The 16,305-nt window shown below is 65.7% G+C and overlaps 1 protein-coding gene across 1 annotated transcript; it reads right to left on the reverse strand.

Moving 5' to 3' along the window:
• Positions 1-903: 903 nt before the first annotated feature.
• FGFR4 (fibroblast growth factor receptor 4) lies at positions 904-15,676 on the reverse strand. The gene is given in 19 exon segments (XM_030573363.1): positions 904-1,741; positions 1,852-1,957; positions 2,045-2,182; positions 2,450-2,520; positions 2,685-2,807; positions 3,337-3,527; positions 3,786-3,896; positions 3,988-4,109; positions 4,565-4,710; positions 6,715-6,795; positions 6,797-6,906; positions 7,019-7,157; positions 7,437-7,627; positions 8,303-8,426; positions 8,809-8,975; positions 9,478-9,564; positions 10,495-10,761; positions 12,934-13,077; positions 15,562-15,676. Coding segments are annotated over 19 exon segments (2,481 nt in total). The 5' UTR covers positions 15,578-15,676; the 3' UTR covers positions 904-1,594.
• Positions 15,677-16,305: the final 629 nt, after the last annotated feature.

A 16,305-nucleotide genomic window follows, 5' to 3' on the forward strand; every position in this document is an offset into this window, starting at 1 on the left:
CTCTGCCCTGAGCCAGAGAGGCTCACAGCAGCCAGGTTCTCTGGGGGGCAGAACAGGCACCTCTGACCAGGGAGCCTTTGGCCTCCCAATCCTAGGTGCAGGCAGGGCTGAGGCGGGATCTGTGCCCCGGCCCCCAGGGACATGCCACAGCTGCTGAGGGCGAAGGTTTCTCTCCCTCCCAGCCACAGATTTCCCAGTGGTGTCACAGGGGGAGGGGTGCCTCCCCTGCCCCATTGAGCAAGGTGACCCCCAGCCCCAGGCAGCATTTACAGCAGCCTCAAAGCCAGCTGGGTTTTGCTATAAATTAGCCGTGGCACTGGCCTGCTGCTTGGCTGACCGCCCCCAGCCCAGCTCCTCCCTGGCCATGGCTAGCTGCCGCCTGTGATTGCTCTTGGCCAGAGGGGCAGACTCTGCCCCCCCCGTCCCCCCAGCTCCCAGTGGGGATAAGCCCCAGGGGCTGAGCCAGCTTTCTGACAAGCCGAGGATGAGAGCAGGCCCCAGGGCCGATGGGCCAGGACGAGTCCCCGGCCCGAGATGGTGCCCAGGCCAATGGAGCCAGGTACTTGCTTTGGAGGGCCCACAGGCAGAAGCAGGAACCTGCAGCGAGGGTGAGATGGGGGTGGGCGGCTCCATGGCCAAGGGGGAGACCCGGCAGGGGAGAGGCCCACGCCTGCAGGACGCCTGCAGGACACAGAAGCCGGAAGCTCATGCTGAGGGCCTGGCAAAAACGCTCATACCACCGCAGAAGCAGCACAGGGCGAGGAAGGAGGGGGTTCTGGGACACATCTCCAAGCCCCGGTTCACCGTGGGAAGAGTCTGTGCTTGGCCCAACACCCGGGCTCGGTGCACGGAGCAGCAGCCCCTGGCTCCCCAGAGGCAGCCAAGAAACCTCCAGCAAGAGGCTCTATTCCAAAAATAATTTATCAAGGCATTAGAGACGCTATGTACATAAATATTCCTCTCTCTGGCTATGTACAGGGCTGGGTGGGATGCAGGGGGCGGCTGGCCAGCCCTGGGCAGGGGGCTCTCAGTGGGCCGGGGGTGCCTGGCTCCCACCAGTTCAGTATCACAAAAAAAAATGATTAAAAAACTACATCAAAACAAAACAAGCAGAGAGTTTCCAGGGCGAGGCCAGTGGGTGGCCCCAGGCAGCCCCTCTGGGCACCGAGCCCATGCCCCGGCCTGCCCCCCCGCCCATGGGCTGACACGAGTTCACTCTGCCCTGCAGGGCGTGACATCGGGTTCAGGGACGGCTAGCACGGTTGGGGGCTGGGCAGCACGTGAAGGCCCAGGGTGCCCTGACTGCCTGGAGGGCAGATGCCAGCAGGAGGCTGGGGGGGCCACATGGAGGTCCCCAGGCCAGCCGAGGACAAGCCCTCACAAGGAGCAGGTCCGGCGGCTGGGATGGAGGGGGCGGGGGCACCCGTTCGCCTTGGCCCAGAGACTCCTGCTGCTCAGCTCTCTCCAGCATCCTGCGGCGGGGAGGAGAGCAAGGACCAGCACAAGAGCTGCCCGGTCATTCCCAGCCCCACTGCCAGGCTGTACAGCCCCCAGAGCCAAGGCCTGGGCAGCCACGCCAGTGCCGGGTGGCCCCTCACGTCCTCACGCTGCGGTAGGAGAAGAGGCAGGGGGTGATAGGCAGAGGGTCGTGGGTGAAGACGGAGTCGTCGGAGGAGCAGGTGCTGGTGGTGTCCTCGCAGGAGGGGGAGTACTGCTCGAAGGGCACGGACAGGTCCAGGTACTGTGGGAGGGAAGAGCCATCAGCATTGCAGGGAGTATGCCCACCCGAGACAGGGCAAGGCCAGACAGGCCAGGAACCCCCTGGCCGCCCTGCCTGCTCTGCAAACTCACCTCCTCCGAGACAGCTGCCAGGATCTTGTCCAGCCCCTCCACCAGCTGCTTGAAGGTCGGGCGCTGGGAGGGGACAGCGTGCCAGCACTCCCTCATCAGCATGTACCTGGCAGGGCAGGGTAGGGCAGAGAACTGTCAGCCAGAGGAACCCGTCCCCTTCCCCCCCATGCCAGCGGGCAGTGCGAGTACTCACAGCTCATGGGTGCAGTTGGAAGGCTTGTCCATGCGGTGCCCTTCTTTCAGCAGCTTGAAGAGCTCTTCCACCGGGATCCCAGGGTATGGGGAGCCCCCCAGCGTGAAGATCTCCCACATCAGAATCCCAAAGGACCACCTAGGAACAGGGCAAGGATCAGGCCCGGCGTGGGGCCTGGACAGGAACCATGGGCAGGGCACTGTCACCCAAGCACCATCATTCCCAGAGTCACAGCCAAGCCGTGCCATGAGCCCGGGACAGCGAGCTGGGAGTGCCAAGCTGGCCTGTGTTACCCAGGGAACGGGGCACAATCGACACCTTGGGTGTGCACGGGGCTGCCCTCGGGCCTGATGCCCCCAGCCGCCCCCCCCCAGGCCTGGCCCCTGGCAGCGCAGCCAGACTCACACGTCGCTCTGGTGCGTGTACACTCGGTCAAACAGGGCCTCGGGCGCCATCCACTTCACGGGCAGCCGGCCCTGCAGGGAGATGAAAAGCCCTCAGCCCACGGCTGCTGCTGCTGCTGCAAGGCGACATGCCTCCCCACCCCCGCCCCACTCGGCACCTCCCGCCCCACTCTGCCCCCCTCAGCACCTCTCGCCCCCCTCCCAGCCCTCGGCACCCCCCACCCCACCACACTCACATTGCTGGTCTTTTTATAGTAGTCGATGTCGTGGATGTCCCGGGCCAAGCCGAAGTCAGCGATTTTCAGCACATTCTCCTCTGTGACCAGCACATTGCGGGCGGCCAGGTCCCTGTGGATGCACTGCAAGGAGGGGGCAGCTCAGGGCCAGGGTAGGGGGGCCCCTCCGACACCCGCAGTGGAGGCCTGGCCAAATACGTCCCTCCCACGACCTCCAACCCACCAGGAGCCCCCGCCAGCTGCCTGAGCCCGTCCCAGGAACTGGATGGCAGAGCTGGGTCCCAGCCAAGGCTCCAGTGATGGGCTGGGCGAGGGGCACGCTCTGGACCAGGGTTTGTTAACCCTGTAGTGGCCTCTCCCAAGTGCTGTGGCCCAGAGCAGGGAGCCGTGTGGGGAGCAGTTCCACTGAGAGCGGTTTGTGCCACGGCCTCGGCTATGGGCAGCCCCCCGGGTTTCCCTGCGTTTGACAGCACGCATCCCTCTTCGCCCCACATAAGGCCCAGCAGAGAAGCTGGAGCAGGCCAGCTGGCTGGGACTTCCCCAAAGGTACCCCCCTCCGTCCCTTCCTACAGGAGGAATGCTGCTCATTCTGCCGGGAGCCAGCCAGGGCCACCTCCCAAACACAGCTGGCGCCCTGGAGCCGGGGCCTTACCCTCTTGGACTCCAGGTACTCCATGCCGCGAGCCACCTGGTAGCCGCAGGAGACCAAGTCCGTGAAGGAGAGCTGCTCCTCAGGCATGGCGCTGACGTCGAAGGTGTAGTCAGGAGTGGGGGGGCGCCGGGCCCGCAGGAACTCCCGCAGGTTCCCCTTGGAGGCAAATTCCACCAGCACGTACAGTGGCCCTGCGGGGACGGACCATCAGGTGGGGCTTAGGGTTGCTGGGGCCTCCCTCTCCGTCGCCCTGCCCAAGCACAACCCCCTTCCAAAGGGCAGCAGCGCCCCCCAACCTCAAACGCAATCTGCACCCCTCCGCCCCGAGTTCAGCAGCCCCTCGCCCTGATCCCCCAGCATGGCAGTGAACCCCCGTCCCTTGAATAGAACCACCCCCGCCCCAGCACAGCAGCCCCTCTCCCTGTCCCCCAAGCGTGGCAGCCCCTCACCCTCCTGTGTGCAGACTCCCAGCAGGTTGATGATGTTTTTGTGCTTGTCCATCAGTTTCATCATCTCCATCTCTGAGATCAGGTCGGCCAGGTCCTTGTCCATGGCATTGTCTGGGGACAGAGGGAGAAGGTGACGTGCAGGGCAGGGAACCTGCATTGCCAGGGTTCAGCCCTGGGCCACCGCCCTGCGCAGCCCTGTTACCTTTGAGCATCTTCACAGCCACAGTGAGAGCTCTGTCTGGCCTGGCTCTGTCCAGCCCATAGGCCTCTGCTCGCACCACCTGGCCAAAGCAGCCTTCTCCCAGGGGCTTGCCCAGCACCAGCCTGCGGACAGAGAGAGGGGAGGAAGCTACGGCTCCGCGGGGTCCAGGCAGAGCTTGCAGTGAACCGAGCACACCGGAGAAACCCAGGCAGGCAGGCAGTGTGTGTGTCTGTCTGCAGGTCCCCTGCTCAAAGCCTGCCTGGAGCACGGAGGAAGGAGCCCCGGCGGCAGGAGGCTGAGAAGCTGGAATGAGCTCTCAGTAAAGCAACCCAGAGCCCATGTCCCAGGGCCACACAGGGAGCCAGGCCCCGGGTCTCCTGCCCTGCTCCGCTGGGCCCTCTCTCTGTGAACAGCTCTTTGAGGCAACAGGTGCCTGAGCAAATGGTAACACAGGCCCAAGTGTGTCTGTCCGTGTCCCAATCCCAACCCTCCTGCAGCAGGGTGCTGCCATGTGACCCGCCCCCAGGCCTGCCTTCACGTGGCCCTGGAGCGAGCCGAGAGCAGCGCAGGACCCTACTTGTCTCGGGGGAACTCCCACGTGGAGTCCAGTGGCAGGTCAAGCTCTAGGACCCCGGCCAGCATTGGGGTGCAGCTGGATGAGAGGCGGGTGACGCGCATCAGGGACGTGCTGGACTTTCCTGAGCAGCTTGAGTCCAAGGAGAACTGTGGGACAGCCCAAGAGACCCGCTGTCAGCACTAGGCCAAGCTGGGGAGCGCGAGGGGGAGAGGCTGCAATGCAGGGCATGGTTGGATGCGGGGAGGGGAGGAAGAAGAAGCTGCAGTGCAGGGCATAGCTGGATGTGGGGGGAGAGGGAAAGAAGTGGTTGCAGTGCAGTGCATGGCCCTAGCAGGAGGTTACAGCTAGATGCAGTGCAGGGCACGGCTGGATGAGGGGGGAGAAGGGAAGACGAGGCTGCAGTGCAGGGAGCGGCCCCAGTGGGAGATTACAGCCAGACGCAGTGAAAAGAAGCGGTTGCAGTGCAGGGCATGGTTGGATATGGGGGGGGGGAGACAAGGCTGCAATGCAGGGCATGGCCCCAGCGGGAGGTTACAGCCAGACGCAGTGAAAAGAAGCGGTTGCAGTGCAGGGCACAGCTGGATGCCGGGGCAGAAGGGAAGACGAGGCTGCAGTGCAGGGCACGGCCCCAGCAGGAGGTTACAGCCAGACGCAGTGGGAAGAAGCAGTTGCAGTGCAGGGCACAGCTGGATGCCGAGGGAGAAGGGAAGATGAAGCCACAGTGCAGGGCGCGGCTCCAGGGGAGGTTACAGCCAGACGCAGTGGGAAGAAGCGGTTGCAGTGCAGGGCACAGCTGGATGCCGGGGCAGAAAAGAAGATGAGGCTGCAGTGCAGGGTGCAGCCCCAGCAGGAGGTTACAGCCAGACGCAGTGGGAAGAAGCGGTTGCAGTGCAGGGCACAGCTGGATACCGAGGGAGAAGGGAAGATGAGGCCGCAGTGCAGGGCACGGCCACAGTGGGAGTTATAGCCAGACGCAGTGGGAAGAAGCGGTTGCAGTGCAGGGCATGGCTGGATGCCGAGGGAGAAGGGAAGATGAGGCTGCAGTGCTGGGTGCAGCCCCAGCAGGAGGTTACAGCCAGACGCAGTGGGAAGAAGCGGTTGCAGTGCAGGGCACAGCTGGATGCCGGGGCAGAAGGGAAGATGAGGCTGCAGTGCAGGGTGCAGCCCCAGCGGGAGGTTACAGCCAGACACAGTGGGAAGAAGCGGTTGCAGTGCAGGGCACGGCTGGATACAAGGGTGGGAGGAAGAAGCAGTTGCAGTGCAAGGCACAGCTGGATGCAGGGGGAGAGGGGAAGACGAGGCCACGGTGCAGGGTGCAGCCCTAGCTAGAGGTTACAGCCAGACACAGTGGGAAGAAGCGGTTGCAGTGCAGGGCACAGCTGGATGCCGGGGGAGAAGGGAAGATGAGGCCGCAGTGCAGGGCGTGGCTCCAGCGGGAGGTTACTGCCAGATGCAGTGGGAAGAAGCGGTTGCAGTGCAGGGCACGGCTGGATGCCAGGAGAGAGGAGAGAGGAGGCCGCAGTGTAGGGCGCGGCTCCAGCGGGAGGTTATAGCCAGACGCAGTGGGAAGAAGCAGTTGCAGTGCAGGGCATGGCTGGATGCCGGGGGAGAAGGGAAGACGAGGCTGCAGTTCAGGGTGCAGCCCCAGCAGGAGGTTACAGCTAGACGCAGTGGGAAGAAGTGGTTGCAGTGCAGGGCATGGCTGGATGCTGGGGGAGAAGGGAAGACGAGGCCGCAGTGCAGGGCGCGGCTCCAGCGGGAGGTTACAGCCAGACGCAGTGGGAAGAAGCGGTTGCAGTGCAGGGCATGGCTGGATGCAGGGGGAGAAGGGAAGACGAGGCTGCAGTGCAGGGCGCGGCTCCAGCGGGAGGTTACAGCCAGACGCAGTGGGAAGAAGCGGTTGCAGTGCAGGGCACGGCTGGATGCCGGGGGAGAAGGAAAGACGAGGCTGCAGTGCAGGGCGCAGCCCCAGCGGGAGGTTACAGCCAGACGCAGGGCAGGACAGGGCAGGACAGAACAGGAGCCCACACACACTACATCCGGGCCCTGGCCCTGGCCCTGCAGACTCAGCAGGAGGCTTTGCCCAGCGCAAAGCGTCCATGACCCGCCGGGGCCTGCATCCCCCCCGCCCCCCCCAGCCTCAGACGTACCTGTCTGATGAGTGGGAACTTGGAGAGCTTGTGAACGGCCACAGGCTGCAGGGGCTGTTTGCTGGCCTGGGTCTGCATCCGGCACCAGCACCACGATGACAGCAGCCATGGCCACGGCCAGGGAGCCCGACGTATAGATGATGATGTCACTGTACTTGGTCTCGGGGCTCTCCACCTCTCGCACCAGCTCATCTGCTGGAGAGCGAAGCCAGTGAGCCCAGGCCCTGCCCGCCCCCGACACCAGGGGCCTCCCCGTGTTCCCGCGGGGCACTTCGGGCCCAGCTCTCCCAGCCCCCTGGATTACCTGGCAGCACAGTGAGCCAGGCTGACTGGTAGGACAGGCCGATGGAGTTCCCGGCCAGGCAGGTGTATTCCCCAGCATCCTCCCTGGAGACGTTGTGCAGGTACAGCACCTCCACTCCGAGCTGTTTAATGTCGGCTGTCTGTGAGAGCAGAGCCACAACGGTCAGGGCCGCAGGGCACCGGGGTCCCGGCAGGCGGCTGTTTCTTTCCCATTGCGGTGGGGTGCTGAGCTCCTTGGAGCCAGGCTGAGCCTGCCCCACTTGGCCCCAGCCCCTGGAGAACACCCTGCTGCCCCCCTCAACCCCAAGTCTGCGTCCAGTCCCACCAGGGCCTGGGGCAGTGCATGCCCCGGAGAGCCAGCGCCTGCCCCAGGAGGGGCTGCCCTGGGGGCACGGTGCCCTCGCTGGCCTGGCTGTTACCTTGAGCACTTGGACGTAGGGCACCCCGTCGGGCCCGAAGCTGCTGCCATTCACCTCGATGTGCCTGAGCCACTGGATGTGAGGCTGGGCGTCGCTGTACACCTTGCAGAAGAACTCCACATCACTGCCCACCACCGCCGTGGTGTTGGCAGGTAGCCCGGCCTGCAGGATGGGCCTGTGCGGGGACCTCTCTGCCGGGAGGGAGGAAGGAGCAGCATCGCCCAGCTGGACAGCCCTGCAGCGGGGCCAACTCCGCCCAGCACGCACCACGCGCCAGCTGCTGAACGGGGCCCCGGCCAAGTAGGCAGAGCAGGGCACCTGGCTTGTGTCACCGACTCCCTCCGTGGCCGGGCAGTCACAGCAACTCTGTACCTCATCCCCAGGAGCTCCCTTCCCCCCAATCTCTCCCACTGCCACCCCCAGCCACTACATTCCCTCCCCGCTGCTTGCTCAGGCCAGAGTGTGTCTAGCCTGCCTATCCACCTTCCTCCTCGCCCTGGGAACGTGGCTGCTGACCCTCCTTGGCCATTACCCACCTTGCAGCCCAGCTGGGATTGCCCCAGGCCTGCAGCAGACAGAAGAGGAGGGGCAGAGAGGGGCACGAGGCAGGTCCTGGCTGGGGGTTAGGTGCGTCCATTCGATGCCAGGACCTGGAGGATCTCCAAAGCGCTGTGAAGCTTCGGGATCAGTGACCCTGCGCCCAGGAGTCTGGTCTACTCTGCTCCCAGGGGGCTGGCCCCCGCCAGGGACAGCCCCTCGTTAGCACAGCCCCTGGGGGTCTGCGCCAGGCAGAGCTTGAGTGGGGAAACCCTAGAGTCCGTGTCTCCCTCCCATCCTGCAAGCCCCAGCGCAGGGAAAGGCCTCACCTAACACGTCCAGCAAGTAGCTGGAGCGGATGCTGCCAGCCTGGTTCTCCACCAGGCAGGTGTAGTTGCCCCGGTCGGAGGGCACCACGCTCTCCATGACCAAGCTCCAGTGCTGGGGCCGGAGCTGCAGAGAGAAGGGGACAAGCAAGTTGTGAGTTCAATCCTTGAGGGGGCCACTTAGGGATCTGGGGCAAAAATTGGTCCTGCTAGTGAAGGCAGGGGGCTGGACTCAATGACCTTTCAAGGTCCCTTCCAGTTCTAGGAGATTGGTATGTCTCCAGTTATTATTATTATTTTATTATTACCAGGTGAGGGGAGGCAGATGGCACCCGGTGCCCAGCAGAGCTCCCAGCTACCACCCAGCCTCCTGCGAGGAGCCCGCTGTGCCCCCCCATGGAGCTGGCAGGCAGAAGCCTTCCCCTTGTCCCAGTTACAGGACGGCTCTGATCTCGGCCAGGGCAGACGAAGGCATCTGAGCTCCGATCGGCTCCCTGGATCACTCTTACCCGGATGCCGCCGATGCGGTGCTCGCCCCGGAACTCCCGCCCGTTCTTTAGCCAGCGGATGCTGGGGCTGGGACTCCCTGACGCCGGGCAGCGGAACTTGACCGTGTTTCCTGCAGGGACGGCGTACAGCTTCTTATCCATCCGCTGCGGCTGCGTCCAGTATGGGGCTGGGGAAGACATCGCACGATTGACGGCCACTAGCCACGGCTTGGGAGAAGCTCCCAATGCCAAGTACCAGGGCTCGGCGTGTGCACGGAGCTGTGCCCAGGGACCCAGCCCCTCCCGCGGTGAGGCAGCTCCGCTGCCGGTCCTCACAACCAGCTCCTGCAAAGCTCCCATGTATCGAACACTGCGACAGCAATGCCATCCGGGGGTGCAGCAGCCTCCCCCAACACTGCCCTCTGCCCCGGAACAGAGCTTAGCCCAGGAAACCTGTGCTGCTGGGCACAGGCCGGGGCGGGACACGGCCTGCCATGGGTGATAGAGGCTGCCAAGCACGTGGGGGCTCATGGGAATGGCCTGCAGAGAAAGAGGCATATGGGCAGGGTGCCCTGCGCTCCTGGCAGCTCGAGTGACCCAGCACCAAACTTCTTTTCCCTCCCCTCTTGCTCCCGCAGAGCCGGGGCCATGGGACAGCCCCTGCTGCAGGCAGTTGGCCCCGAGACTGACCTCTGCGGTAAGGTGGCTCCTCGTTTGAATCACCGAGGGAATGATCCCCTTTGCTGTCTTCATCGTCATCACCCGAGGCCAGCGAGTCTGAAGGAAAGCGTTACGAGAGGGGTCACCTCCCTCCTGCCTGGGAGCTCCCGGCACTCCAGCCCCAGTTCCTTGGAGTGGAGGCAGAGCACTGGCTTTGAAGAAGCCCCAGCTCTCCCAGCAGGGGGTGCTGTGGGGTGCGGGGCAGGAGCGCTGGCTGACTGGCTGGGGGGGCGTGTTCCCAGGTACACTGGTCCGGCTCTCCCAGCAGGGGGCGCTGTGGGGAGCAGGGCAGGAGTACTAGCGTGGGGGTGGGGGTGTTCCCAGGTACACTGATCCGGCTCTCCCAGCAGGGGGCGCTGTGGGGAGTGGGGCAGGAGCACTGGCTGGCCGGGGGAGTGTGTAGGGGGTGTTCCCAGGTAAACTGGTCCGGCTCTCCCAGCAGGGGGCACTGTGGGGAGCAGGGCAGGAGTACTAGCGCGGGGGTGGGGGTGTTCCCAGGTACACTGATCCGGCTCTCCCAGCAGGGGGTGCTGTGGAGAGTGGGGCAGGAGCACTGGCTGGCCGGGGGAGTGTGTAGGGGGTGTTCCCAGGTAAACTGGTCCGGCTCTCCCAGCAGGGGGCACTGTGGGGAGCAGGGCAGGAGTACTAGCGCGGGGGTGGGGGTGTTCCCAGGTACACTGGTCCGGCTCTCCCAGCAGGGGGCGCTGTAGGGAGTGGGGCAGAAGCACTAGCTGGCCAGGGGAGTGTGTTTAGGGGGTGTTCCCAGGTACACTGGTCCGGCTCTCCCAGCAGGGGGCGCTGTAGGGAGTGGGGCAGGAGCACTGGCTGGCCAGGGAAGTGTGTAGGGGGTGTTCCCAAGTACACTGGTCTGGCTCTCCCAGCAGGGGGCGCTGTGGGGAGTGGGGCAGGAGTGCTGGTGGCAAGCAGCAGGGTGGACAAACTCTCATCTCCCCGGGGCAGGAAGGGCCCGTCTGCCGGGGCTCTTACCCACAATGGAGATGGTGAAGTTGCGCAGACTCTGTCCAGTGTCCTGTGCCCGGCACACATAGAACCCCGAGTCCTCGTAGGTGACCTCGGTGATCTCCAGCATGCGCTGCCAGATGCGAACGCGTCCGCCTGGGAAGAGCTGCTTGGCCTCCTTGTACCAGGCGACGCCCAGGCTGTGGCTGGCATCGCAGTGCAGCTTCAGCACGTGGCCGGGGTCAAGCAGGAGATGCTCCTCTTCCGTGTCCAGCAGGCGGCTCTCAAGCAGCGCTGCCCAGCAGAGAGGACACAGCTGAGCACTGGGCCCGAAGGCAGCTCAGCCCTGCCCAGACAAGCCCCCGGGTCCCAAGCCCAGGCCACATGGCCTGCTCTCTCCTCTGCGCATCACTCCAGGGCCAAGGCCTGGGCACCAGTCTGGCCTGCACAGGGTACGTCGGGGGGATCCCAGAGCCAGGCTGCCTGTGGCATTGGCTCCCCATTCCGGAGGGTATGGGGCACACCCGGCGTTAACACTGAGGGCCAAGGGCCCAGGATCCCATCAGGGCAGGTGCCATCACCCCTGCCCGCAGCCTTCTCCCATTGACAGCCACCCCAAACTCTGCGCTGGCCCTTCATCTCCCACTGCAGAGCCTTCTCGCGTTCAGTCCAACCCCCCAGCCCGGCTCTCCAGGGCCCCCAGACAGAGACATCCCCTCAGCTGGCTGCTTGACAGATTCCCAAATGGACCCCTCAGGCAGCCAGGGTCCTCCCCGGCCAGCCCCTCTTACTCTCTGACCTCCCACTGGGCCCAGCCTCAGCCCCCTTTGCAGGGCTGAGGAAAGAACTGGTGCTGCGTCTGCTTTAGCTGTAGTTGGTGCTGCTGGAGGAGAGGAGCCGGGTGTGGCTGCTGTCCCAGAGCTGCAGCCGCCAGCCCAGGGGAGCAGCGTCTAGCTCCCCCTCCAAACCGCGCTGGCTGGGCTGGAGAGGAAGGGGGTCCCAGCTGGGCATGGCCAGCGAGAGTGATGGATTTTCACACACAGCTGCCTCCAACACTTCCTGCCTGCCCTGTTTGTCTAACCTGGATTTGAACTGTGACATCCCCACAAAGCAGGGCCATGGGAACCTGGTGGATACGCACTCACCCCCACCCCCCTCGGCTGCACCAGTGACCCCACCCAGCCCTCTTGCCGCAGTTTTCCCAGCTGATCTCCAGACCTGACACCACCAACCCCTCCAAAGGGCCCTGCCTGTCCCTGCTCAGGGCTGCTCTGTTCTGCTGCCTGCCCCCTCCGCCATGAAGGGGGAGGCTGCCATGGCACATGGGGGTGAGGTTTCCTTCCCACCCTGGACTGGCTCCCGGTCAGGGTCCAAGCGGCTCCTGCCAGCCCGGCCGAGCGAGTCTGATCTGCCCCAGGCATGGTGACTGAGAACCTGGAAGTCAAGGGTCTGCCGGGCTGGCTACTTTGTGTGTAAATGGAGCAGGTTTGATGTGCAGTCAGAACCAATGAGAGCTGAGCCAAGTGCCCCAGAACCACTTTAACTGCGACACGCCCTGAACAAAGCCAGGGAATCCATACCGAGCGCCTCCGGCCACCAGCCTGGAGGAAGGTTTGATCACTCAGGCAGTTTCTCCATAGCTGGTGGCGCTTGGGGCTCAGTGGCTGACACCAGAGTGGAGGTGTCAGGAACCTAAACACACCCCCAGCCAGCAAGACAAACCACCACTCTGGATCTGCCCCCTTTGGGGTGAAAAGGCTCCTCCCAGCCCAACCCCGAGGAGCCGGACTCTGGGCCCGTGGGGAAGGGACAGGGCCAAAGGCTCCACTAGCTGTGGACTTTGAAAAGCCAAGTTGGTGCCCCCTGAACTCCCCCTCCCCCTCTCCAATCTCACAATAGGTCCATTGTGAGGTCTCCGGGTGTTGCCAACTCTCAGCCTTGTGAGAGTCTCACTGGGCGCCACCAGGGGACCCAGGGACCAGCCCTGCTGTGAGCAAGGGCCAGTCGAGCTGCTCAGCCGCCCTCACCCAGCCGCACCCCAGGCCTGGCTGCAGCATGGTGCAACCCGCGCAGCTCCAGCGGCACTGACTGCCATGCTCTGTCTGCACCAGGCCAGGCACAGCAGCAGGCCCTCAGCCCAGCCCAGAGCCGCACTATGGATACCCAGCCTCTGAACAGCGTCCCCGCCCAAGCTTGCACACCCCGTGCTGCGGTGCCACTCCCGCACAGGCCGTGCGCCGCGTGCATCCGCCAGCCCTGCCCTGGGTACCCAGTGAGAAGAACTAGGCTCGGACCCTCCTTGGCCTGTTGCCTGCGATGGCCATTTCTCCTGCTCCATGCAGCTCTTCTCAGAAACCCCAGACCAAGGGGCGAGTCAGCTCCCAGACTCCCTCCGGCCTTCCTCCCAGCTCCCCTCAGCCCGGGCTCTGTCCCGCCCCAGCCAGGCCCCTCTCTGGCCTTTCATACCTGGCTCCATGGTCCTTCCTGGGGAGGCAGCTGCTTGAGCCCCTGTTGTCACCACTGCCAGAAGGCCCAGCAGGGCACAGGGCAATGGCTGCATCTTCCTGCCCTTCCTCTCCTGGCTCAGCCTTGAGCCCAGGCCCTCACAGCCTGAAAACACAGGGCCAGAGTGAGCCGGTTACCCTACCACTGCCCCAACCTCCTCCTGCCCCCCCAGTGTTCCAGCCCTGGGGAACCCCCAGAGCCTCAAACCCACCCCATCCCCCATGTGTACCAGCCATCAGCCTCACCCCCCACCTAGTGTTCCAGCCCTGGGGAACCCCCAGAGCCTCAAACCCACCCCATCCCCCATGTGTACCAGCCATCAGCCTCACCCCCCCCCAGTGTTCCAGCCTTGGGGAACCCCCAGAGCCTCAAACCCACCCCATCCCCCATGTGTACCAGCCATCAGCCTCACCCCCCCCCGCCAGTGTTCCAGCCTTGCGGAACCCCCAGAGCCTCAACCCCACCCCATCCCCCATGTGTACCAGCCCCCGGGGGAACCCCCAGAGCCTCAAACCCACTCCATCCCCCATGTGTACCAGCCATCAGCCTCATTCCCCCCCTGCCAGTGTTCCAGCCCTGGGGAACCCCCAGAGCCTCAAACCCACCCCATCCCCCATGTGTACCAGCCATCAGCCTCACCCCCCCCCCAGTGTTCCAGCCTTGGGGAACCCCCAGAGCCTCAAACCCACCCCATCCCCCATGTGTACCAGCCATCAGCCTCACCCCCCACCTAGTGTTCCAGCCCTGGGGAACCCCCAGAGCCTCAAACCCACCCCATCCCCCATGTGTACCAGCCATCAGCCTCACCTAGTGTTCCAGCCCTGGGGAACCCCCAGAGCCTCAAACCCACTCCATCCCCCATGTGTACCAGCCCCCGGGGGAACCCCCAGAGCCTCAAACCCACTCCATCCCCCATGTGTACCAGCCATCAGCCTCATCCCCCCCCCAGTGTTCCAGCCCTGGGGAACCCCCAGAGCCTCAAACCCACTCCATCCCCCATGTGTATCAACCCCCAGGGGAACCCCCAGAGCCTCAAACCCACTCCATCCCCCATGTGTACCAGCCCCGGGGGGAACCTCCAGAGCCTCAAACCCACTCCACCCCCCATGTGTACCAGCCATCAGCCTCATCCCCCCCCAGTGTTCCAGCCCTGGGGAACCCCCAGAGCCTCAAACCCACCCCATCCCCCATGTGTATCAACGCCCAGGAGAACCCCCAGAGCCTCACCCCCACCCCAACCCCCATGTGCACCAGCCATCAGCCTCACCCCCCACCCAGTGTTTCAGCCTTGGGGAACCCCCAGAGCCTCAACCCCACCCGATCCCCCATGTGTACCAGCCCCCGGGGGGAACCCCCAGAGCCTCACCCCCCCCGAGTGTTCCAGCCCTGGGGAACCCCCAGAGCCTTAACCCCCCCATGTGTTCCAGACCCCAGGGAACCCCCAGAGCCTCAACCTCACCCCCTGAGTGTTCCAGCCCCCGGGAAACCCCCAGAGCTTCAACTCCCCTCCATCCCCCCAGTTCCAGGGTCTCCCTTGCACCCCAGTTCCAGCTCCTCCCTGCACCCCCAGTTCCAGCGGCCCCCCCGGACACCCAGCAACCCAGTTCCAGCGGCCCCCTCACACCCACAGCACTGCAGTTCCAGCGCCCCCCCCCCGCATCCCCAGTTCCAGCGGCCCCAGTTCCAGCGCCCTGGGGGGAGCCGCGGGGCGGCCACAGTTTAATGGTTAATCCGGCCGACAAAGGCTCCTGCGCCCGGTCACAGATTTACAGACCCCGCAGCTGCAGGACTCGGGCAAAGTCCGCCCGGCCCCGCCCGGGAGCTCGCAGCGCCCTGCCGAGTTCAGCCAAGCGGCCCGAGAAAGTTTCCCTTTTCCGCTGTCCCGCCCGGCCCCCGGCCGCCCCCTGCCACCAGCGCCCGGTCCGCCGGCTCCCCGCCACCAGCATCCCGGCTCCCCCCTGCCAGCAGCGCCCGGTCCCCCGGCTCCCCGCCACCAGCGCCCGGTCCGCCGGCTCCCCGCCACCAGCATCCCGGCTCCCCGCCACCAGCGCCCGGTCCGCCGGCTCCCAGCCACCAGCATCCCGGCTCCCCCCTGCCAGCAGCGCCCGGTCCCCCGGCTCCCCGCCACCAGCGCCCCGACTCCCCCCTGCCAGCAGCGCCAGGTCCCCCGGCTCCCCGCCAGCAGCGCCCCGGCTCCTCCCTGCCAGCAGCGCCCGGGCCCCCGGCTCCCCGCCAGCAGCGCCCCGACTCCCCGCCACCAGCGCCCGGTCCCCCGGCTCCCCGGCACCAGCGCCCCGACTCCCCCCTGCCAGCAGCGCCCGGGCCCCCGGCTCCCCGCCAGCAGCGCCCCGACTCCCCCCTGCCAGCAGCGCCCGGTCCCCCGACTCCCCGCCACCAGCGCCCGGTCCGCCGGCTCCCCGCCACCAGCGGCCTGGCTCCCCCCTGCCAGCAGCGCCTGGTCCGCCGGCTCCCCGCCACCAGCGCCCGGTCCGTCGGCTCCCCCCCGCCAGCAGCGCCCGGTCCCCCGGCTCCCCCCTGCCACCAGCGCCCGGTCCGCTGGCTCCCCGCCACCAGCGCCCTGCCCCTCACCGCCGCCGGGCTCCATCCCTCCGCATTCCGGGGCTGGGGAAGGGCCTGATCCTCTCCCCGGGCCCCGCAGCCGCCGCGCCGGGGGTTTGGGCTGCAGCTGCCGGGAGCCCCTTGCGCGCAGCCGGGCGGCTCCTTCCCCGGGCGCCTGGTCGCGCTCTGCTGCTCTGGGGCTGGGCGGGCGGAGCGCAGCGCAGCGCTCAGGTTACACAGACCAACAATGGGCCGCCCCCGCCCCGCCCCTGCTCTCGCTCGGGTCAGCCTCATTCCTGTCCCCGGGCGCCTGGGGGGCCGAGCCCTGCTCCCTGCGGGCTCTCAGCACGGAACGGGCCTTCCCTGGGAGGTCCCAGCCCAGCCCAGCCAGGCAGGGAGGGGGAGCTGAGAGGGCAGCACCCAGGGGAGGCAGCACCGCCTGTCAGGAGCCCTTTTCCCCTGCTGCCAGGGGACAGCGCTAGATAACCTCGGGAGGTCCCTTCCCATCCCATGATTCTATGATCCCCTTGCCCTGGGGTCTTCTGCCTGTTGCCAGAATAGCTGTGTCCCTGGCCCACCCCCTCCCAGTGTGTGCAGAGAGCATGCAGCATTGACACAATGCGCCCTGGTCTCTGGAACTCACTGCCACAGGACCTCAGCTCAGGAGAGCCTGGCAGAGCCCCAGATGGGAACATGCAGAGGGACAGACCTCACTGGCTTCAGGCCCTTAGCTCAGCGGCTGAGCGAGCAGCTTGCTAGCAGGGGCAGAAATGC

The sequence above is a fragment of the Gopherus evgoodei genome, chromosome 8 (assembly GCF_007399415.2).
Source record: "Gopherus evgoodei ecotype Sinaloan lineage chromosome 8, rGopEvg1_v1.p, whole genome shotgun sequence".
Lineage (NCBI taxonomy): Eukaryota > Metazoa > Chordata > Testudines > Testudinidae > Gopherus > Gopherus evgoodei.